The sequence below is a fragment of the Doryrhamphus excisus genome, linkage group LG21, assembly GCF_037039965.1.
Source record: "Doryrhamphus excisus strain RoL-2023G ecotype Guam linkage group LG21, RoL_Dexc_Guam_v1.1, whole genome shotgun sequence".
NCBI classification, from domain to species: domain Eukaryota; kingdom Metazoa; phylum Chordata; class Actinopteri; order Syngnathiformes; family Syngnathidae; genus Doryrhamphus; species Doryrhamphus excisus.
Genome location: NC_136377.1, coordinates 10,061,270 through 10,086,402, shown reverse-complemented (window position 1 = coordinate 10,086,402; position 25,133 = coordinate 10,061,270). Strand labels below are relative to the sequence as shown.

At 40.4% G+C, this 25,133-nt stretch overlaps 1 protein-coding gene across 1 annotated transcript in view; it reads right to left on the bottom strand.

Annotated features, from left to right (window-relative positions):
* Positions 1-25,133, bottom strand: part of tmem132e (transmembrane protein 132E) — a 110,995-nt gene that overhangs the window by 54,303 nt on the left and 31,559 nt on the right. The window contains 1 exon segment of the mRNA XM_078787992.1: positions 2,330-2,470. Within this exon segment, the coding sequence (XP_078644118.1) occupies positions 2,330-2,470 (141 nt within the window).

The following is a 25,133-nucleotide window of genomic DNA, read 5'->3' as shown; positions in this document are numbered from 1 at the left end:
TGTGTCATTGTGGTCTAAATAGTTACGTCCACAGCTGTTAAAAAAGCAAATGATTCAATAAAAAAATAAAGAGGCAAAGATTTGAACCCCCCTCGATGGTAGACCCAAAGTATGATCCCAAAGTATCAAGTATGATACTAATAGTTGAATCTGATATTCAATGGCTCAGCTCGTGTGTACCAACTCAGCCTTTCTTATTTTATGGCACACGCTTGTAAAGACCCCCCCCCCCCCCGCCCCGTTCATGCTCGAGTAGACTTTACGAGTAGAGCTTAAGGTGTTATAGAGGAACATAACCACATAACTTTCATACGTTAATAGTCCATCCTCCCTCCTAAAAAAATGTACACAAGGGCCAAAATCCCAAGGCAATACATCCTCTAAGTGGCCTTTAAAATTCCAATAATTGCATTCATTTTTACATCTTTTTGTCCTCCATTTAACCCCCCAAGAAGAAGGTAGCACGAGTGCATCTCATTGCTGATTACATCTGAGCACCAAAGAGGAGCACGCTGCCCATCTCTTCATCGCTCTCTTTATGATTCTATTTTTACTCAGCCTTTTCTCTTCATCACATCACACTTTAGTCAGCCGTGGAGTTCAACGTCGTTTTTCTTCCTTGACCCCTTTTTCTTTCTTTCTTTTTGGTCCGGATCAGCTCCTCGCGGTGACGGCTTGTGGGCCAATACATTATTGATTGTGGTCGATGGCTGTTCCATATTAATAATAACGTCAGGACAGCTAACGGCCAACAAGGTCATTATTTATAGGCCCAATTATTCAGTGCAGGATACTACTACATACTAAAGCTAGTCATATCATACATACACAAGTTTTAAAACACCAAAATGTTATTTCTTGAAGTTCAAGTGGTTTAACTTCAATTAATAGCCTGAAATGGCACAAAGGTAAGTGATGGAGAGGTTTCAAAAACAAAAATAATGTGTGTTGTCTACTTGCAAAAATGTGTGCAACATTTGGGGATCCGTACGTGGGGGGGTACAGCCTCAGTGTGGATTTGGGAGCACACGGACACAACGTGGCACATTTAGTGAAGGCAAGCATGTGTGGCCTAGGTTGTCAGATGGATACACCATACTGGACCGTTGCAGGAAAGACCTTTCATTTGTATGCATCGGAACTCCGTCCCGAAATCCTGCATGACATGCGTCAAAGGAGAAAGAGATGAAGTGTTTCTTTCGTCATAAAAACGATGTAATCCTCTCAAGAGGCTTGCGCCTTGTACACCAAAGTGTGGCCCAAGGACCATTTGTGGACCACATTTTTTATGGGCCTGTGAGCATAACAGTAACTCAACAACTGAAAGTTCTCGAAAAATTGATACTAAAAACAAGTCAGTCTGACAGACCACTTCCACACGTACACAGTACACATATAGCTGATTAATAGACAATAAATATAGCAACGTCTCAGCCATCCATTTTCATTTCAGACGCCTTTTCACACCACTATATGTACGTCCCTTCTTATTAAACATAAAAACGTATTTCGATCTGTGATTAATTGCAAATAATTATGAGTTAGTAATGCATTTACGTTATTTCTTGTGGGACAATTGATTTGGTTTGTTTCGGTTGGAGTTAGACGAGAGTCTCCTATAGTACGTCTTTCAGTCGTAATGCTTTGTGTTGAAACGTACTGTACATCCCATCTTGCCATGGTTAGCTAACTCAGCTGATTATTTCCATTATGAAGCCATACACAGGAAGATGCTGCACCAAAAGCATTGCCTCTTTTATATTTTTAATGGAAATATTTATCATATTTTTTCTTTTTCTTCTTAGAAAAAAATCCAAATAAAGTAAACCTTAACCGAACATTTTGTAGGATGTTCATAATCAAATAGGAATTACTTGAAAAATGTAAATAATTCGCAAGTGCAGTTTAGTTGACTTAAATTAACTTAAATTATAGAGTGAAGTTTTATGAGCTAAAGTATGCGAATAAAAGTTACTGAAGACATTTTTTTCAATCATTCTTAAAAAGCAAGCAGAGCTTAGTGGGGATTTACTTATGTATATATCCATGTGAAAAAGGTTAATGACATTTGTTTGAAGTAAATGTCACTGCAGATGTTTTTCCAGTGGCAGTGCTAACCTGAATAAAGGTTACTTTTTCATGCTTGTCTCTCAGCCTGGACATGCTTTAGGATGTCTTTGCTTTCAGAACCAGGTGTTGCAGCATCTCCTCCAATTGCCATCTAAATCTTGCATGAGGCCAGAAGTTTTGTTGTTGTTTGTTCTGCCAGAAGCTGACATACTGCAATTACTGCTCTCAGACGAGCACGAGTTGACGTAGTCAGACTCACCCTTGCTTGACGGCTTTGTTCTTATTCACGTCGATGGTGGTGATGGAATGCTTGGCGCCGGAAAGAACCTCCCATTCCACCTTCCACTGGGCGCTCTTGGACTTGGTCTGGATCAGGTTTACCCCTTTCTTGGCTTTCACCCTGCAGGAAGACGGGTTAGTTTTATTACAGGAAATGATTTATGTCCAGGGTCTGAGGTGAGCGGCCCACCGTGTGCGGGCGGGTCACCTCCTCGCATTGCGTCACGGCGAAAGCAATTCTGGAGATGAATCAATAAGTCAGATGAATGAAGATGGCATCCGGGAGATAAATGAAAGCAGAATGCTCGGACTTGCTGGGGTCAAAGTGTGTGGAATCAAATCTACAAGGCTCGCGTCTCTTCTCCGCTGCCCACGGGGCCAAAAGAGGATGTTATTCTGAAGCACTGACTCCTGGAAGCCATAAAAACACAGTCCGGCACATCTTATAGCCTCCTAGAGCCTTTATGATTGCTTTCTTTAATTAGACCCATTGAAAGCTCAATGTTTATCTTTCCCTGCATTTTGAGAGCCTTAAAGGGGGCATGGGCAATGGCTTCTCCTGCTGCCTTCTACACCTCTTTCCTTGTGTCACCCCCGTGTACCACACACATGTGCATTACTTACCTTTCCTGTCATCTCATCTAATAAACCGCGTAGTCCACCCGACTTTGAAAAGAAACAGAAAGCTTTCCATTTTGGTTTGCACTGACCATGATGACAGGAAGCCAGGAGTTGTACTTTGACAAACTACTTTCAGGGACCAAATGTGCCCAACCAAAATCATGAACACCAGACAGCTGGGGAAGAACTTTGGGCTGTCTCATAAGACGCGGGAGAAGCCTTTGATGACTGGCTAAGCAATATGAAACCCAAATAACTGGACGCCACAAGGTCAGACTTCTAGAATAATTGCCGTGTGTGATGAAGATGACTGAAGGGCTCCATATGCCGCTTTCGTAAATAATGACTTTGCTACCTACTTGCTGTGAGTCCGACAGCCACTGACTTGTGTAAACCCTGATTTGTGTGGGATAGGGCTACATAGGGCTCATTCAACGCTTGCAGCTGTACTATTCTTATTATTTCTGCCAGCTAATAGTCTTTTCTCGGGTTTTAACAATGCTGTAATTACAGACAGCCGAGGTGTTCATTTATGTGAACCGTGAAGAGGACAGGCTGCTAATTGGAAGCAGAGAGGCTATTATTCCCAAAATTTGGTTATAATAAGTTCTATTTTGAACTTGATAATGACTTGGAGCGCACGATAAAGTGGAAAAGGAAAACATAGGCCACATAGCCCCTTAGGCCACATGTTCATTGATGAACGAGTGTATTGCACAACACAGCAGCAGCTAGCTTGACCAATGTAGTAAAAGTAGTGAACTGCTAAGTCAGCAGTCATTGTAGACAAGAGTATGACAGTAGCTCAAATCTAAATAATTCAATTCTTCAATAATTCAAAGTATGCTGAATTGCAATTGTTTGAAGATTATTGAGTAATTGTTGCTGTTCTCATCTCTCTCTATGTTGTCCTGCTCTTGTCCCCTATTCTCTTCTTTTCTATCCCCTCTTGCTCAGCAATGAAGTACATTTCATTGGAGCAGATCTGTTCAAAGATAGCATTATTATCCTTGATGATGGTCTCAGTGCTCCAGCAGCTTAGTCCGGGCATGCAGCCAGTCTTTGGTGTTCTTCCACTCTCTGAGCATTTTTCCATGTTTCATTTCACTTCACTTCACTTTCCTTTTCTTTGACACACTGAAATCAGAAGACTCTGCCTCACTCTAAGGGGACCTTGAAGGAAAAATGTTAACTCCTGAAGACCAGAAGTCACTCTATCATTTCTCAGTGTAGCGCCGCTGTATATTCATCCACGACGCGCATGTAACTGGTTAGCTTTTTTTTTTTTGCACGGTATTAATAACTTATGGGACGGGCGGTGCAGAAATAAAAGGCAGTCATCCGTTAAACAATGATAGTAATAATAATAATGATAATAATAATAAAAATGGATTACATTTATATAGCGCCTTTCAAGCCCATTATTCATTCACTCCGCAGTGACACACTGGTGGTAATCTGCATCTGTAACCACAGCTGCAATTGGGTAGACCTCCAACTATGGCGTCCCGACCAACATGAATTCACCAGAGTGGGCAGCACTGGAGGCAAGGGGGGGTGAAGTGTCCCCCATCTTGACGTGTTGAAGGAAACTACAACTGTGGAAAGGGGGATCGAACAACCAACCTTCCAGTTTCTGGATGACCTGCTCTACTACATGACCTACTTAATTACATTGACTTAAGCTGTTGCACAGTTGTTACATAAAACACTATTACACGAAACATCACTGCACAAAAATGTCATTGCACATTGCTGCATGAAACGTTGTTACACGAGATATCGTTACACAAGAATACGAACACCGTTGCATGAAACATCGCTGCACACAAAAATGTTTTAAAAAAAAAAGGTTGTTGCAGAAAACCTTGTTATACGGGGACCGCACTTGGAAAGGGATTGTGGCCGTAACCTTTTCATTTCAGTTGCTGCTTCTCCACCTAACTTTTATGCTTTCATGTTGTCAAGCAGAAAAGTGACTAATTAGGACGTGTGCGACAAGAACCCCGCCACCTGCACCTCAATCAGGCCCCCTATTATCCATCCCGTCAACAGAAAAGGCAAGTTCTGGTTTTCACAGGTTGCAGCTATTAGAGCACTGTTTCTTGTTGTTGCACCTCTCATTAGATAAATTAGCTGACAGAGAAACAGATGAAACAGAAACACACTAACAAATCACCCCTCATGATGTAAAGGAAATAAATAAAAATAAAAAGGTGACCCAGTTGCTGCCTGATTACTAAAGCGTGCCAAAATAACTTCAGATAACAGACAATAATTACACATTATTGCGGGGCATCAGTGGAATGAGGAACGCTTTTAAAGTTCATTACCTTCACTCACCGTGCGCCTCTAAAGACCACCGCATATTCATCATCATCATCCTCCTCATGCATATATGTAGTACGGAGCTGCTGCATGCCGCTTTTCCCAAAGATGCTTGTTCGTTTTGTTAAAGAGAGGGAAGCAGCAGGGCCCACTGGGGAGCCGGGTGGAATCTGACTCCGTGTTCATCGGTGCTGGTTAATGAAAGAATGTTGTAGAACATGAAGTGACAGCGATGTACACGCACAATCTATGCCAGCTGCTGCTGCTGCTGATATTACAACAATAACAGAGCTTCCAGTGCATGTAAGATTTGTATCCTTCCCGTTGTTATTGCTTGCACTGCATGGACGTCGACACACGACATGATCTTGACTAGGAAATGGTCGGAACAAAAACACCTGACAAATGTCAGCAGCAGAGACTGGAAGAGTCACAGCAAGGCACTCTATGGCTTTCTTTGAAAATGTTTTTAAAAATGCACCTGCTGTGAATTGTGTTGTTCGGTTCTTTGTTAAAGAACAACAAGTTGTGCAAAAAGCAGTGAAACATTCAGCAGTTGTACATACGCATTCAAAAGTCTGGAGAAGTTCAATGGCGTTCACCTGGGAAGGTTAGAGTACATTTTAGCTTCGACTTGAAAATTCACCCAAATACCCCTAACTGTACTATGGTAATACTGGATTTCCAAAAGTGTTGGCGCAACACTGGAGTCTGCTTCCTTCTTTCTGGCCCGGGATGTGCAAAAAACTGGCGTGTTGTGAGTGTAGGTTTCTGGACAGATCATAGGGTACAACTAGGTCAACCAGATAGGAAGGTGCCAACCCATGGAATATTTTGAAGGAAATAATCTTAAAGTTGCATCTCAAATGAACAGAGAGCCAGTGCAAGTTGGCGTGTAGTGATTGAATTTACATGTATTTGTGAGGAGTCGTGCTGCAGCATTTTGTACTAACTGCAGGCGAATAACATTACAGTAATCAAGGGGAGACGTGACAAACGCATGGACTAGGGTCTCTGCATCACAAGTGGATAGACTAGGCCATATCTTAGCGATGTTGCAAAGATGAAAAATGCTTTTGAACAAATCGAATTTGAATCAAACATCACCAAGACTTTTTACTCCGTCACTTTGGGTAATGATGTTTTTAGTGAGCCTAAACAGGAAACTCTGCTTAGCTGGGCCAATAATCAGCATCTCAGTTTCAGGGTCAGGGTTAAGTGTAAAACATTCCAGGACATCCATTGTTTAATATCAATAAGACACACCTCAAGATTAGAGCAGTCCTGTGGCTCAGCTAGCTTTAATGGCGCATACAGCTGAGTGTCATCAGCATATCAGTGTAAGCTAATCCTAGGTTTGCCAACGATGTCGCAGAGCGGCAGCATGTAAATATCGAACAGAAGAGGGCCAAGCCCTGATCCTTGTGGAACTCCGCAAGTGACACCACAGTACTCAGAGGTCTAAGCCAACAAAGTACCAGACCAGTGGCACCATTATGTGCGTTTTCAGGCGTTCCAGTAAGATACTGCAATCAACTGATCAAAGGCGGCACTGACATCTAGTAATAATATTTAGGAGGTGTCAAGGTCCATAGACTTTTATGATAAACACCATTTTTCAATGCATTGTACACATGCATTTCATCATTTCAGGGTTTTATTTGGTTGAAAAATAGTCAAAGTTAGTCAAAAAATATAGTCAAAATAGTCTAACTCATTTTTCACCCAATTGTCGTTAGACAATAGAAACAGACATTTTTTAATTTCAGGGTTTGATTTGTTGAAAAATAGACCATTTGGTCATATTTACTATTTTGACAATTTTCATATAATAAATGATTGTGTTTCCTCCTGGAAAATCCCCCATTGGCGTCCATTATAAGCACCATTCTCACCCCATGGTAATTAGACAATAGAAACATGCATTTTCGAATTTCAAGTTTTGATTTTGTTTCAAATTACTGTAATATTTATTATAAACACAATTTTTCAATGCATTGTAAATGGACAATATAAATATGCATTTGATAATTTCTTCATCATCATCATCTGCGATCCGAATGAAATCGTCTTGTTCTAAGACATCCCTAGACAAAACCATTCATTCATTATAAAAATGAAGAATTTTTGCACAAAGCGAAAGCCCCATTCAGCTCTCCGAATGTTGGTGAGTGTCTATCAACTGTCTTTGACACTTTTAGGGAGTAGAAGGATTGATCCATCCATTTTCTATGCCGTGTATCCTCACTAGGGTCACGGGAACCTATAGAAGGATTGATTGCATGGCTAAACCACATGCAAGACCACAACATCACAAAGTGACACTTGACACAAGAAACCATGACACTTATACAAAATGCATCAAATTGCTCAAACATGATGGACATGTTATGGAGCAAAGACGTAAATGGGCAATCTTGGTATAGAGTGAATGAGTTTTTATTTGTATTCATTCTTAGTTATTTTTGATGGATAGGAAAAAACGGGTTTTGACCTCTTACATAAAAGGAGAGCTCATTAAAAAAGTAAGCAAAGGTACCGTTTTACCACACGTCATTTTACGCTGTGTGTTTGTATTTAAACGTTGTGCCAAACCATCCTTGTGTTACATTTGCTGGCCTCCCTTGACGGTGACCTCACAAGCTCTCATTTCAGACCCCTGGCTTTAATAATAAAAGATAACACGAGACAGTCAGAGCTCATTTTCCCGATATCTACAATGTTGCTCTCTCTCTCTGGAAAGGCAGAAATTTGAGTAGCTTATGAAGTCGTTTCTGAAACACTTTGCATAGAGCCAACCCCCCTCTAAGCCCCCCAAATGATGCACGGCTGTGGCCAGAGAGCCAACGTCTGTCCACTTGCTTCCACACTTTAAGATCTTCACAGAGTTGAAGGTTTTTGGCCTGTGGCTTGCTTCAACAAGACGTCCTCACAATGTGAAGGAGCAGCTACGCTTTAGATGTAACGGAAGAAAAAATAGCAATTCAGTCATCCCTTGCTACTTTGCACTTAAATTTTGCTTCTTTAAAAAATAAAATAAAAGAAATAATTCATAAATCATGTTGTTTCATGCCTATTGTTGGTAAACAAAATGAAGCAAATGTTACATTTAAGGACGGAAGGAAATGTAGTGTTCTACATTTTGAAACTCAAATTTGAACCCCTGATGTCTCTTCCTGTCCATCTGCCACTCAGCTGCCCTAAGGAATACATTTACAGCAACAAACATGAGCATGACTTATTTATTCTTATTACGTCTACCAATTTGTGTAAAGGTGACATAGCCATGTTATTTTGCGTCTAGAGGGCTCTAATCATGTTAAAAACCATAGTCATAAGGTCATAAGGGTGCTCTAATTGGGCAAATATTCCATGTAGAAATGAAAAATCCGACTTTGCAAAAATTCCCTTATCAGGGTTGGGTCTGGAACCAATACAGGACCATAAACGAGGGATTACTTTAAAATCTTCCAAAAAAGAAATATCTTTGAAATCCCCCAAATTTCCAATGAATTATTGAAAAACACAGTCATTTCAAGCATTTTCCAAGAGTTTCCAGCACCTTTGGGAAGCCTGAGAATAGCTCTCCTGACTCAAATACAGGAAAAAAAGCACTTCCCTTACAAAGTTTTATCCTGACTTGAGGGAAATAACGCAACGTTACAACAAGAGGTCCGGTGGGGGAGGAAGGGAAAATGGAGCGGTTCTGATCATCAAGATTGCGAACGACTCCCCTCAGGTAACACACACGGGAAACAACATTCCAATGTTACCTCAGTTTCACCTATACGAATGGAAAATGGAATTCTCGCTGTCACTTTTATTTTTATTTGTTGATAATGAGTAGTGTTGTCCGGGTACTCCGGTTTCCTCCCACATTCCAAAAACATGCTAGGTTATGGCCACTCCAAATTGTCCATAGGTATGAATGTGAGTGTGAATGGTTGTTTGTCTATATGTGCCCTGTGATTGGCTGGCCACCGGTCCAGGGTGTACCCCGCCTCTCGCCCCAAGACAGCTGGGATAGGCTCCGGCACACCCCGCACCCTCGTGAGGAAAAGCGATAGAAAATGAATGAATGAATGATATGAAGTCCTGAGCCACTGGTAGAGAATCAGTGATTTTTGTAGTGTTTAGCCATTGGAGTCCAGGGTGGTTTTGAGCATTATTACGTACTTCTGTCTACCTCGCCTCAGTTGGCTTCCTTTTTTCCCAACACAACCTCACGTGTGTGACTATACATTTGATTTACATTGTGACCTATAGGGCCTAAAAGAACACAAAAAAGTACATTTTTCAATTTGTTTTTAGTGTAAAAATGTCTAACGTGTAATGGAACTGAAATATATTGAAATTGTTATTATAATCAGGATCTCAAAAGTAGGCAGGTGCCCCAACAAAATTACATTTTCTAAAATAAAAGTGGAAAAAAGCATAAAGTAACAAAAAAAACTAAGTTGAGGAGTCTGAAAAAAATGTACATTTTGCCCAAACAAGCAAAATGTAGGAAAGACACTTGCTGGCCTCATTAGTAATGGAATTGCATGTGATGTGATGTCAGTCATGCTACGCATGTATGTGTAGCTTAATACACATTATTATTATTATTATTATTATTATTTATTATTACTTATCTTCTTTTGTGTCTGTTATTATATGGGAGCCAGGCAACGACATTTCGTTGGCAATTTCACTACTGTGTTTTTGTGCAATAATAAAGGGAGTCTATCTATCTAAGGAATGGATGTATGATATATTCATACACGTATGACATAGTTATACATATACATATGCATATGTATATACATATCCATATCCATATATATAAAGTCCCAGGGCGATGTAGGCCTGTGTTTACATGTACACACGAGTGCACATGTGCGTTACTGTGTATGTATGTTTTTTCTGTGCTCCTGATTTTTTTCATTTAGCGTCATTCTTACAGTACTTCCAAATGTGTAAAAGAGCACTTCATACCCACAAGAATGCTGTAAGGCAGGGTGGTTGGGGATTGACACAAGCCCCCAAAGAACCGTCCTCAGCCATGCCTGCTGGTAAATAGCAGCTGGTAAACCAAATTTAAGCTCAAGGTATTACGCAAAAAAATAGCCGAGAGACAACTGATAGTTGGGACACTGGTACTATGTCAGGGGGGATGTCACTCTCCAAATGTCAATAGTAATAATATCGGCAGCGCTCCAGTACCTTCTCGCTTCTCTCTGGCAGTCTGTGGACTGAGAGACAAATCAACAGAAAGTACAGACAAATCATTTGGTCTTGTTCCGAGAGCCATCTGCCAGGGCTTTGAAGCTAAAATTATCATTCAAAATATAATTTTCTTTGTCCATTTCTGCTCAACGTTATTCCCACTTGTGGCTCCACATCCATCGCTGCGGTGTGGGCCGAGTGTCAAACAGGAAGTGTTTGAAATCGGGTGTCAAAGCAGACTGACTTAAGCGGGTTCATTTCACGTATCAGTCACTCCTTAATCAAGCCTCATTTTTTCAAAATCAGTATCAGTGTCGTGTTTGTTGACATTTTCCTCCTGGGGAGGGAGGAACCTCCGCTCGGAGGCAAACCCCGGAATCTGCCAAATGTCACATATTTGGGATGCACGGGAATGTTTCCGCTCATTGTTGCCAATTAAACTTGGACTCGTTGCTCGTGGAAATCAACTAATGCTGGAGTGATTAAAAATAGCCTCCCACCCCTCTTGGGATGACTGGGGGGGTACTAATTACTAGCCTCCCCTGTACTCGTTATGAAAGGTCACATTAGACGAGCCAGGCTGCTTTTTCATGATGATGATGAGGAGTTCATGTCTCACTCACCTACTGCACCAACAAATTCTCGCCTTATCAAAAGACAAGACCTCCATGTTTGCCAGCAGATTGGCCGCTTCTATTTTTTCATTATTTTTTTCTACTTTCCCTCTGCAGAGTTGGAAAGCAACGTTTGGGTGGCCGTCCCCTGATGGATGGTGACAGGCCTCGCTGTTGTCCTTTTTAGTCGTTCAAAGTAAATAAACAAGTGAAATGTCAGCACTTGAATGCCTGAGCAGCACTCCAACTACACTGGTTGCGTTAGCCGCGACTCGGCACAAAGGCTAAATTTGGACAGGAGAGCTCTTGGTTTTCCCGCCGCAGTCGTCTTTAAGGAAGAAGCTCCATTTGTTCTGCAAAGGACACTTTGTGCCGCTGCACACACAACAAATGCCATTCCATCGGGATATGTATAATTCAAACTAAGTGCAGTTTTTTAGTTGTCCGTCGCCTGTTGTGGACTTGGAGCTTTTAAGTGCTGAGCGACATGTCATTTGTTTTATTTTTAAAATGCTCCCACTTCCGCCACACAAATAAACATCAGCGACCATAACAAAGGTGACAAGTTGCTAAGGTTACGTAGGACCAAGTTCACCCGGCAATGTTCTGTCTATTCCGGCAAATTTTCCGCCTGCTTTCAGTGTCTCTGTCTGTGTAAATGGCACCCACGTGAAATGGGGAGGTCGGAAGTCTGTCTGGGAATTTCCCAGAAGTAGTACCAGAGTTGTAACTAGAGGGGGGGGGGGGGATGCAACCGGTGAATAAGGCAGTGCTTCTATAATGGGACGGGTCCCCCTGGTGGGGCCGTGGCAGGCAAGGAGTACTTTCAATGTTACTGCAGACCTGCGTACATGTACAAATTTATTGTACTCAACATGCGATGTAACTCTTCAATATGCTTGTATGCTTTACTTTTGCTGGTTTCAATTTGGAGTTCAGCCTGTACAGTACAGATAAATATCAGTTTCTCAATAGTATTTCCAATCAGGTGGCATGAAAACATTTCTGTTCCTGGGGGGCCATGACAGACAATAATTGACAACTACTGGTATATGAGCACGCACACACAAGATCAGATGTTCACATGGAGATCACCCAGATCCCCAGACTTTGTGACCAACATGCTTACCACCGCCACTTCCTTTTGACGGAAAAGGGAGTTACGATTTTGCCACCGGAGTTTTGAACTATTTTGCTGTAAATAAAACGAATTACAAGCACTGGCTGCCATTAGTAAGGCAAGCTAACGGCTAACTGCCAAAGCTCAAGCAGTTGCTTAGCAACAATGCAGAAAAAAAACAACAGGCGCGGATAGCCTGAGTTCAGGTACCCTCCAGGGCCACCCCTGCAAAGAATGCCACCACCAACAGAGCCGCTAATAGCCTCGGAGCCACCCAAGATGCAGGAAGACGGGCGCCATTTATGCCGTCTCAGCCGTTGACCCAAGTGGAGCTCTCACCATATAACGGCTTGCAGAATCTATTGATTGCGCAAATGAAAGTGCTACAGCAGGAAATTGTGGCACATGCTGAATGTACAGCGACACAAGGATCTAATGGTTGTGATCATTTAGATGATGATCTAAAAACTGACAGAAAACAGAAAGACAGCCTCAAGAAGAGGCTGAATGGGAGGAAAATAGAGAAGAGGACAATGAAAATGAAATCAAGGTATTCCAGGCTGAGTGACGCACTGAATCAATATAGAGAAGCAAAGGAGAAAATAATTGGGCAAATGAAGAACACAATGGATTAAATGAATCAGAATGCATGAATGAACAATGTGATCTTGACGGAGCTCCAAATGAAACCCAGGTCTTATGCCAGGGCAGTTGGGAACAAACAAGAACCAGATGGATGTCGCTTCAACTAACCAACAAATGTTGAACTTTCTACCATCAACGGAGGTGGATGTAGACATCCACACCATAGATAATGGCATCCCATTGGATGGCAGAAACAACACCAAAGCCGTCATCTTTGTTACGTTCACCAATATCAAAACCGCATTGCTGAAACAGGGAAGAAACGTCTCCACGAATGAGCATCTGACAAAATGCAACGCTGACAGCACCAAGAAAGTATCGACTTGAGGAAGCGGAGAAGGATCCAAGGCACTTGGAGTGCCAACCACAAAATCTAGAAAGAGGCCAGAGTGCTTGTTGTCAAAGACATCAAGGACCTGGAAAAATGCTAAAGATCATATCACCAAGACGACATGGAAAAGGGACACAACTCACAAACAAGAATGATGCGGAGGGAAGGATAATCCTAAATTGTTACTTCTTAAGTTGTTTATATGGAACACCTCAGTCAGGCACCAAATTGTTTGAAGACTGGCTCAAAGCAACCTTCACAGACATCAACCAAAAAATAATCTTTGTACGTGGAGACTTCGATATTGACCCTCTGAATCCAAATATGCAAAGTCGATACCCTAAAATCACCAGATCAAGCAGAATATCAGATCATTGTGCCATAATTATATTCACTAATGATTTTGATCATTAGGCAACTAACACTGGAAACACTATAAACACTATAAGCACATCAAAAGAGAACCATGGAACAAAAAAGAACTCAAAGTTTAAGAAATATCTGCGTACAGTGAAAATGATGTGACTGAAGCATATGCAAACTTTCTAAATTTTTTTATATTTATATGAAGTTGTATGATAAGCACCGTCCATTGAGATAAGTGTCTAATCTTTAGTTATATTTTTAGCAAATAGTTTCTTTTTATCATTGCCTATTTATTGTGTAGTATTGTTTTCTTCTTTTTCCTCTTCTCTTCAATGTTGATTTTTAATTGATTGTTGGTATTGGTTTACAATATGTGTTGTATTATGTTGTATTGTTGCGTACATTAACTAGACACGCATGCTCTGCAAATGAAGTTCCTAACAGATAAATAGTGGACAGCAAAGGGACTGCAAAATGCCTATAAGAAGAAAAACATACACCAGGCATCTATTATACAAAACAGTTTTGAGAGCGTGTAAGAGAGAATATTGTAATCAATGATTAGACAAGACTAAAAACAACATGAGAGCAACATGGGGCATCGTAACAGTTTTATTAGGAATTTGAACTACTAGTTTAACTACTTTGTAAATATTGACCCAAAGTTTTCCGTAAGCGGAGGGATGGAATCCAAAGTCCATGTTCCTCACTGATGCGTCAAAAGACAAAATCATTGATATTATCAATAAATGTAAGGCAAAAACATCAACTAATTGTTGATTGCTGAAGCTTACGTTACAAACATGAATTTGTGGAATTTAATGTGGTTATAGAAAATAACTTCTTTAATGTCTCAGCACATATTACTATCAAATCGTCAACAAATAGCCGCAATGCTAACTAAACAAACCCAGGTAGCTTCCATTCACGCTCCAGAGGAGCGACGGAGCTGAAAAAGTGAAAAGTCCAAAGTGAAACTAACTTCACCACGGTACACCAGACATGTCTGCACTGTGGTGCACTTCTTCTTGCGGGTCACAGGGGCCTAACCCTAACCCTAACCCTAACCCTAACCCTAACCCTAACCCTAACCCTAACCCTAACCCAGCTTTCAGGTGCATGACTGCATCTACCATGTTGGAGTGGGGGCTCAGTTACGAACGTGATACGGTAGCCAGATGGGCCCAATCTTGTGGTGGAAGCTGATATTATTGGTAGATCAGGACATCCCTAACAACAACCAATAATCAATGTGATCAGATTTCACTCATGCATGAGTGGTATCTAAGTGGCAGCATCAAACTTCTGGGCATAAGGCCACTTTCCCGCCTCTTTTCCATACATGACTCCCACACAGCTGGGGAGTCAATCTGGCAATGTTCCGGCTTTGGAGGTAGTCGTAACAAAGGTGGTAGACCGGCGTGTCACTTTATTCTGAATGAAGGAGGAGGTCGCACCGCAGCCTCTGCTACAGCTGCCTAGATTTTACGTTTTTACATCTGGCTTGGCTAATGCTTTCATTTAGTTATTTTTTTGACAAACCCCTTTTGACAATGATAATTGTCAACATTTTGATTTGTTTGTTTGTGTTTTACAAGGCTTTTCCGGTTTAATGGTGAACAGCAAGAAAGAGCTTCCACTCCAGGGGGGGCTTACATACCCTCCCACTGTGTAAACTCCATGCAAAGACAAAAGAGAGGGTGTGTGTGTGTGTGTGTGTGTGTGTTTCCCATTTTTCTGTTCCGCTTGACATTTTCACACCATGTTGGAAGCAGCAGGTGTTGCCTGCACCAACAGATGATATTTCCTGCGATCGAAGCCAAACAAAAGTGGTTGATTTTGTATCACATTAATTTAGTGAATTTATAGTAATTTAGTTCATTTACAGTAAGACACAAGGCTTCCTCAAGGCTTTGGACCTGTGCTTCTACTAGCAGGCCTTCTGTAAATACAACAAATGACTTAAGCTGTGTGTAAATGTACTCCGGGAAGGATTTGGCTAAAGTTAGACTAGCATTTAGTGCAAACACGCAAGAAAAGACATTGAATTGTACATGGAATTAAGAGGAATTAAAATGCCTGACCGGATTACGACACATTCAGTGTGTTCATCCGGTTACGTCATTCATTAGTCTTATTGTACATGACCAATAACACTAATCTTTCTCAACATTTCAGTCTTTTTCCAAATATAATATAGACATTTTAGTGCATTCAATTAAATATTTAAAAATAATGAACTCAAAAATTCCAATTAAATTAAAGACAATAACGTAGAAACAAAACTCCAGCACTTTAGTGGTTCTCAATTTATGGCTGTTGGAAACCGCATCCTTACTACTACATACGTCCATGCCCATACTATCCACACTCCATATTGCATACCCAATCCGTCAGACAGTATGCAAAGTGTACTACATGATAACCCACAATGCATTGCGCTCCTACCCGAGCCGAAATCGATTCACTTTAGCTCTAAACTCTTTAAATAAATCACTTTATTGAGATTTTTTTTAATCAGGCGAGAAAGTGGCCGTTTAGATCCCGAGTGTGCCATTTTTGTCCAAATACCAACCATTTACAATTTCGTTCGGACGAATTCTGCAAAATTTAAGCTAGCCGAAGAGAGCAACGCACTTCCGGTTATTTTCACAAAATAGAACACCCCCTTACTTTTCTCATACAAAAAAACATAGTGATAAATCACTGCTTTTACTTTGAAAACAAGAAGCGAATCATATCACAATATATCCTGCTTGACACCGCCATTTTGGTTCATCCAGATTTGAAATACTTTGAGAAGCTGATCATTTATCTGGACTGTACAACAAAGTCATACATGTTGGCAGGTCTACACTAATATCCAAAGTCCTCCCTGCCTCTCACGCCGCTCTGACGTTCACCACAACCCCCCTGGGTGGGACCCGCCCCACTATTTGAGAAGTAGTGTCACAACCAATACCGATGCAGAACAAAGAACTAAATAACGTTCAACGTAATACTGTGGACTAACCCTAGGATGACACTGAAGCCGCTGTTGCTTTGTTGCGGCCGCTGGAAGCATTCCGAAAGATGGAAATCTCTGTTGTTGGCTCACAATAAAGAAAGTCTATCTCTCTATCTGTCTATCTATCTATCTATCTATCTAGCTAGTATCTACAACAGCTCTGGCGGCCGGAAATAATCCGTTTGGGGGTCAAACTTTTTTATGAACACTCTCTGGTCAAGAAAATTAAATATCAATCCAAGAAACTGATCATTTGGACGATATTTACCAACATCATATACTTAAAGAACAAACAACAATATGAAGTAAATAAAAGCTACTTAATAATAATAAACTAAAATAAAAAGATATGGTTTTGTATAAAAGTCAAAGGGCGCCAAAAAAACCTCACAAAAATCTAAGACATCAATGGTGCGGTCAAGAATCCTGAACTGAAACTTCCTTCATGCTGAGGAGACCAAACTGGCGTGGGAGGAAGGAAAACCGTTTGCTGTCATCTTTGCTGGCAAATGCCGCCATTGTTTACAAGAAGTCCCGTATACAAGGCCAGTTATCATGTGAACATCTGCTCTCACGAGCACGGTTTTCAAAGCCGGTGTGGATGCTCGCCACAGTGCTGGCCGGAGTCGCGTGCATGGTCGGACTGGATCAGGACCAGAGCTGTAACGGATTCGGCGTGATCCCGGCCAAATACAATTAGCGACATTATTACCAAAAAAAACATGATACTGATATAAACTGATATTAATGTAGTTATTCTTTCAACATATATTTCAACACTAAGGAAAGTAAAATTACATGATTTTTTCTGTATATTATAAGTTTATTCTCATAAAATTGTTAGAAAATATCTTTTTTCTCCTCATATTTTACTGTATTCTCGTAAAATTACAGTTGCTTTTTTCCAACTATTCTGACTTTCGTCTTGTAGAACTTACCTTGTAACTCTAACTTTATTCCTTAACATTTTTAGACAATATGCTAGAAGGATTATAACCTTTTAGGCAACCTAATTTTCCAAAAACGTTTGCTTCTCATACTATAATTTAAAAGAAGTCTTTGGTCCTCAGTATTTCAGCTTTGTGCTACTAAAATGACAATATTTTTCCTCCTAAGAACATATTATTCTTGTAAATTTACAGCTTTTTTTCCTCTTAATATTTTGACTTTATTTTTCTTTGTCTTTCTGCTTTTGTTTTCTTAGTTATCTTATTAAGTGGGGATTGTGCCAGTAAAAAAACCCCCCCAAAAAAACAGCTGCCAACAGCAAATGTTTCCCGAGCCGCACTTTGGACACCCATGATATAAGTAATCTATATAAAAAAATGAACAGGAAAATCTAAAAACAGAACACAAATTAAAATGTATTGAAAAAAATACAAATATTAACAGGAAATACCCCATATATTGTAAAAGCTAAACTTCAATTATTTTTGTAAAAATCTAAACATTTCATAGATTTTTTTTATATGATCAATATAAATAAAAATTGTAATGAATGGAAAAAGTTTAAAACACAATTGGATAAAACCATTATCACAAAAAATCAAAATATATTCATGTGTCATATATAAAATATACACCACATAACTTAAACAGGAGAAATTTAAAGAAATACATATATAAATGTGTATTCGTCTGGATAAATCGTTGTGGTTTACTCAGTGATGAAGACTCAAATCAAGATTTGAGTCTTCTTCCGACTCTTTGTCTTCTTCTGAGGCGTGCAGCCAGCCGCACGGAAGGAATGCCCACTCGGAGGTCAATTATTCCAAGAGTCTTCCCATCAGAAAACTCTGGGGCAAGCCGGAAAGCGTTCCGCAGACACAATCACAAGAAGTCGCCGGCATCCAATTTATTTGATAAAGCAAGTTGAGTTCAGCCCATGCAGAAGGGAAGCAGGAAAATAAAGAGGGGCAGGACATTATAATAATAATTCCAGCAAGGTTCAGGGGAGATGCGCGGAGTAGACAGTGGTTAGCTTTCAATACGGTGCACTGACTCACGTCTCAAGCTGCATTTTTCTTGTTGGAGACAATGGAGCGTGACGTGACAGCACTGATTGCACGACAATGCAACTCAGTAGGTCGTCATTGTCATTGTGCATAGAAACGCAAAGCCGTTATCCCGTGGCAGCATATACACAAACAGAAACTGGACACCCAACTCTACATGGTCAGCAAAATATGGGTCAACTGATGGACTGATGGAGGAATTCAAAACCAGACTAAAATATACGTACGCTGTATATAGTTCATTGATTTATTCATTTTAAATTTGCCAATATAACATTTAATTTAAATGACCATGAATTAAAGTATTATTGTTAAGAAAGAAAAATATGATTATATAAATATTAATTAAATCCGTTTTACATTTAGATGTAATTATAATTCGGTAAGGGGTGGCACGGCGGTCTAGTGGTTAGCGCACAGACCTCACAGCTAGGAGGACAAGGGTGCAATTCCCACCCTCGGCCATCTCTGTGTGGAGTTTGCATGTTCTCCCCGTGCATGCGTGGGTTTTCTCCGGGTACTCCGGTTTCCTCCCACATTCCAAAAACATGCTAGGTTAATTGGCCACTCCAAATTGTCCATAGGTATGAATGTGAGTGTGAATGGTTGTTTGTCTATATGTGCCCTGTGATTGGCTGGCCACCAGTCCGCCTCTCGCCCGAAGACAGCTGGGATAGGCTCCAGCACCCCCGCGACCCTCGTGAGGAAAAGCTGTAGAAAATGAATGAATGAATAATTGAGTAAGGAGCTCAAACAATGCACAACGATGAGCCAATTCAAGAAACAATACAAGCAGCTGATGTTTGCTAAATACAAGGATGAAGAGTCTTGAACCAGTCATGATGTGCTATATATATCACTATATTGACACTTACTATGGCACCCATTATGGCATTGGATGCTCATACTCATGCTCCTACTTTGGTGCGAGGTACATTATTAAAAAAAATAAAAACCTTAAACTGTATTATGGAAAGCAGGACGTGAACAAATGTAACAGTTACTGATTGTAAAAGTACCAGATGGAGGGGTAGGATTTAATAAGCTTTGCTTCTTCCTACTCCTTTTGGACATGTGGAACTGTGAACTGATTATGGGATGCACTCAATTGTAATCTGATGCATGTTCAAATGAAATAAAACCATTACCATAATAGTTCCAATTGCAATTCTAATTTCTGTCAGTACAAATTGAAAATGAATAGGAACTTTTACAAATAAATAATATAATAATATAAAATAATATACAATAAAATAATAAAAAAACATGATGTTACAAAGAAAAATTATCTACATTTTATTAAACTTTGAATTAAATAAATTTATTATAAAAAAGAATCAATGTAATGGAAAAGGGAAAATTAATTAATTAAATCTAGTTTAAATCTAATTTAATAAAACCTAAGAGTGACATTTTAAAATAAAACAGGAATTACACTATTATTACGAAACAATGTGTGAACAATGATTAACAGGAAAATATTTTCTAAAGTAGATCCATTTTCTACCGCTTATCCTCACCAGGGTCGCAGGTATGCTGGAGCCTATCCCAGCTGTCTTCGGGCGAGAGGCGGGGTACACCCTGGACTGGTGGCCAGCCAATCACAGGGCACATATAGACAAACAACCATTCACACTCACATTCATACCTATGGACAATTTGGAGTGGCCAATTAACCTAGCATGTTTTTGGAATGTGGGAGGAAACTGGAGTACCCAGAGAAAAACCCGGAGAAAACACATTCCTATTCACCGAACATGCATGTTTTTGGAATGTGGCAGGGAACTGGAGAAAAACGCAAAATAAAAAAGAAATCCCCCACACAGAGATGGAACTAAAGTTCATACTACGTACTATATAACGTTGCTGCACATATGAGTGATTGACACGTAGCTGTCATTAAGATTCCATCCCCAAAAAACCCAATCTGACACAAGATTCTTCATCTACAAAGTGGATCCACAAAGTCCCCTAACTTCACTAACAAACAGTGGTGGAAACTTGAACCTTCTTGGCTGCTCGAACAATATGAAAGCTATAACGAGACAAAGATAAAAAAGATAGCGAACAACAGAGGATGAAATTCAAAGAGGGGTGGCGGGTGTATTGTTCATGATACTCTCCACTGTTTTTGCTCCCTCAAGGAACTCCTCTTTCAAATTGGACAGCTCCAAGTAAAACTATCTCTCTCTGGGGATGCGCTCCCACCCTCTCTGTCTCTCTCTTTCTCTCTCTTTCTCTCTTTCTCGCCCGCCCTCCCTCCATTGCACACACACGCACACACATGCACGCACGCACGCACACACACACACGCGCACACACACGCACACACACGCACACACACACACACAAAGCTCATGATCATACTGTGGAGGAGCTCTTTTACCCAAGGTTCCAAAACTGTGACTCGGGGGCCCAAAGTGGATGACGGGGCCATTTTTATGTGGTCGGAGTACCATGCTATTTTATTGATCATCAGTCAGATATACAACATATACAACATTTTTCTTGAAAATTGTGAACTATTGTAAAAAAAAAACAAACAAAAAACGCACACGTCCACACGTCCTGGGTTGCCTGTGCTATTATTTTTCTTACAAATGATTCCTCATGGTGGAGCTGTTATTCAAGTGTGATTGACTAGCGCAGCTCTACAAAACATCCACTGTAACTTCAGGGTCTACCATCTTTGGTACACACTAGGGGACTGACAAGCACGTTTATATGACATTTCGGCAAGATTAGTTGGAAAAACATGGCTGCCATCAGGCAAAAAGGGGTGGAACTTAGCAACCAATAGCCCATAAGTCATTGAGCAGGTCTAGGTCTAATGGTGATGAAATGTATACCAGCATGTCTTCCAAAGCATTTTCAACACAACCCATAGGGGGCATTTAACCTTGTAGGTCTGGTGACAGTAAAACGGTACAACTTTCAACTGTTTTTGACAGCACAAGCCTTGAGAAAGACACTTTTTTTTAAGGCAGATTATGGGGTAGCTGTGTCTACCCATCCCTCATCTGACGGGGTGACATGGTATCTTCACCCCTGAGCACCATTAACGACAGTCTACACGGACCTAAAATGTCCTTAAATACAGACAACACTGAGACTACATGTTTTGTCAGTGGGGGACAGTCAGGGTGCTGCAGCCTTTTAGTGCATCTTCGCGGCTCTCAAGTGAGCGGCTCTGCTTCTATGAGCCGACCCGTGTTGCACAAAGGTCACGGATGCGATGAAATGGCAGTAGAAGTGGCTAAAAGACATTTCTGTTGATGTGCTAAAACACAGGCCTGCAAAAACAGCAATGCAGCTCCCTTTACCGGTACTTTCTACATTACATATTAAACTACTGTACATACGTAGCTCATACAGTATACTTCCAAGCAACTAAAGAGCTTTAACACATTTAGATTTTTTCTAAAAATCCTCCACACAAAAGTAGCGCTGCTTAAATTACAATCTAAAAATAAATCCATGTAGCAAGATGTCCAGGTCAAAATCTGGACCACAGTCCCCTTATTGTGGACCTCTGATTTAAGGACATAGTCTCCCCTGACAAATTTTGGGGCTTTCATCCATCATGGTTATGCAAACATATATTAATTTTTTTTTAAAAATCATACTGTCCTGTGGTTGAACATGACCTACAAAACATGCATATTTAGGCAAAATGCATGTATTTTTTTGGTACGTAACCACACTAGGATGCTAAACTAAGCTAACCCCGCTAGCTTCGAGGTTCCATTAAGTGTCTGTTTTTAGTTGTTTTTTATATATCTTTAGAACACACAGAAAAGAGAAAGATGGGTGTCCATATCAAAGGATTGTGGATGATTTTTTCCGTCATACTTCAGGGTTAACCTAACTTTTGCAGCTCTCGCACCAACAAATGGATTTGATTGGTACATCCCTAAGATCCTAACATATAGAAATAGATTACAGCAGCGCATATTGTCAATAAGTGAATGGTAATGACAAATGTTGGACCACTAACTTCAACAATTCAGCCCCTTCCGTACTTGGAATTGAGCATTTCTGTGTCCATCCATGGTTAAATCAAAACATTGTCCAACTCAACAGCAATGAAAGGCGAATTTTGTTGTAGTGGATTAAAGTAAATAGGGTTTTCAAAATGTTTCATCTCTGGAACCAACAAAAAAACACACCTAGAACACAAAGTTAAGAAAATACAAACAACATAATGTTTCAATAAATGGATGGTAAAGAAGCATATTGAACTATATTTTCATTTAAATGCTTGGACTTTTGGACTGGAATTCTTAACTTAATTCACTTCATAACAACTTCCCTGGACTCAATATAAATAAAGCATAAAATGAGCATAAAACAACACATACTGTAAATAAAATAAAGATAAAGAACCATATCGGAGCATATTTCCCTTGAAACGTTAGTCTAATTTTGAGTTTATTCACGAACAAACAAATCCAAGAGTCCACTGTACTTCAGTTCTCTCGAAAGGGTGAAATCATTTTGGATGGCAGGGTTTTTTCTTTGGTTGGGTGCCCCAGAAGGACACTATCATTGATCTTGCCTTTACATAAAAACAAATAACCTCAGAGACATTTTAGTGTTATCGTCCGTCACCAAAAGCAGCAGCAACACAGCCAACAGAATGTGTGGTCATCGATGTGTGAACATTGGGCGACAACAGCCATTCAACATGCTGCCTGACCTTGCAAACACTGCTGTCCTTTAAGCCCCACCAATGCGCTACTGCACATTCTGCTGCACAACATACGGCCCCACGTTGGACCGCCATGCATTCTGCTTAAAAACACACCGCGAGCACAGGCAGACATTGGGAATGGAGGTAAATGCAAGGTGAGGCGAGGGAAGGGTGAAAACAAGCCTGCAACGCTTGGCGGACATGTTAAGAGAATACCTGAAGCTGTAGAGACCGAGATAGATGACAACGGTGCAGCTGGAATAGCCTCTTGTCATGCACGTCAAGTAATTAGCACAATCTTTACACCACACTCCCACCATTCTTTGGGGTATTATCCAGACAATAGCACAAATAGCACTATAATTCCTTGGGATCCGACTGTTTTTTTCAGCATCCAAATGCATTAAAAAAACAACATAATAATGGTAACATTAATTGTTATCAATAATTACCTTGTTTTCTTCTCCCCTTTTGTGCCAAATCCTACGAAACGCTTGCCATTTCTTACAGAATGTTTGTACTTGTCGTAATGGTCTCCCCCATGGGGGGGTCCACACTTTTCCAGATGTGAAAGGATGCAAGGGCCACTTTGAGTACAGTACATAGGCGAAGAAGATATATATATATATTTATATATATTCCACTACTGCTACTCCAGACCAACATGTGTTTTTTTCCCACACTTTTTTTCCACACTGTGCAAGTATCTGCTACTCCTGTCACTCCTGCAACACTGAAAATTCACAATGTAAACATCAACTTGTAATGACAACTGAGGGGCCACACAGAAACGTTTTCAGGTAAAAACTGTATTTTTTCATTCTCTCATCCACACAAGAATGGCGTTCTGGGTAACTTGAAACTGTATTTTTTGAAAATGGCTTCCAGAGTGGGAAAATGTGAAGCCACTCACCCAGCACTGCCTCATCACCATCACCTTACCAGAAGTGAGCCAACGTAATGTCTGAATATTTTGATGGACATGACTCACCCCATAGCCGGATATTTTATTGTCTTATACCCCATAATGACTCGCAAAAATAATTCCACTTCTCGTAAGAGGAGGACGATGGACTTATGGGCATTTGTTCTTTCTTCTTCTATGGTTTGGAGTGTCATGTAGTTTGGTCTGCATGCCTGTTCACAGCCTGTTAAAAACAACCAAGACGGAACACAAGTACCCACAAAAACAAAATCATATTCTTCAGTTTACAAGCTGCAAGTAGTGAAATATGCAACCCAAAACGGTAATCCAGCAGCACAAAGATAGTTTTGGAGAAATAAACAAATGCAGGTGCACATGCTAGCTAGCTTTTAAGCTAGCAAAATGGGAGCTTGAACAATGTGCAGCCGACAACAATGCAATTATGTCTCCACGCTCAGATCGGTGACAAGGCGATTTGGGCTTTTTTGGCTATAGTTATCGGAATAACTGTTCATATGTTATGTTAACATACCACCTATTCACATTAAATTAACAAGCGCCGATTGAGCGTGTTCTCCATTATTACTTGCCTTTCTACATGAAATGTCTGTTCTTGGTCTCTGATTCCATAAAATAAATGTGTCCCCCAAAATGCGACTTATATATGTTTTTTACCTCTTCATGGTGCATTTTTGGTTGGTGCAACTTTTACTTTGGATAAAATGGTAGTACGGTGTATTTTGAGAATGGGCTGTGGCTAATAAAAAAAAACTTTGAACACCCCTGGTGTACACATATGGTACATGAATAGCTTCAAGTGTTTTACTTTGGCAAACTGGAGTCTCCAGTAAAAATTGGTCTATGTACCCTTTTGGGCCCCTGACCCTCAGCATGACAACCCCTCGTTCTCT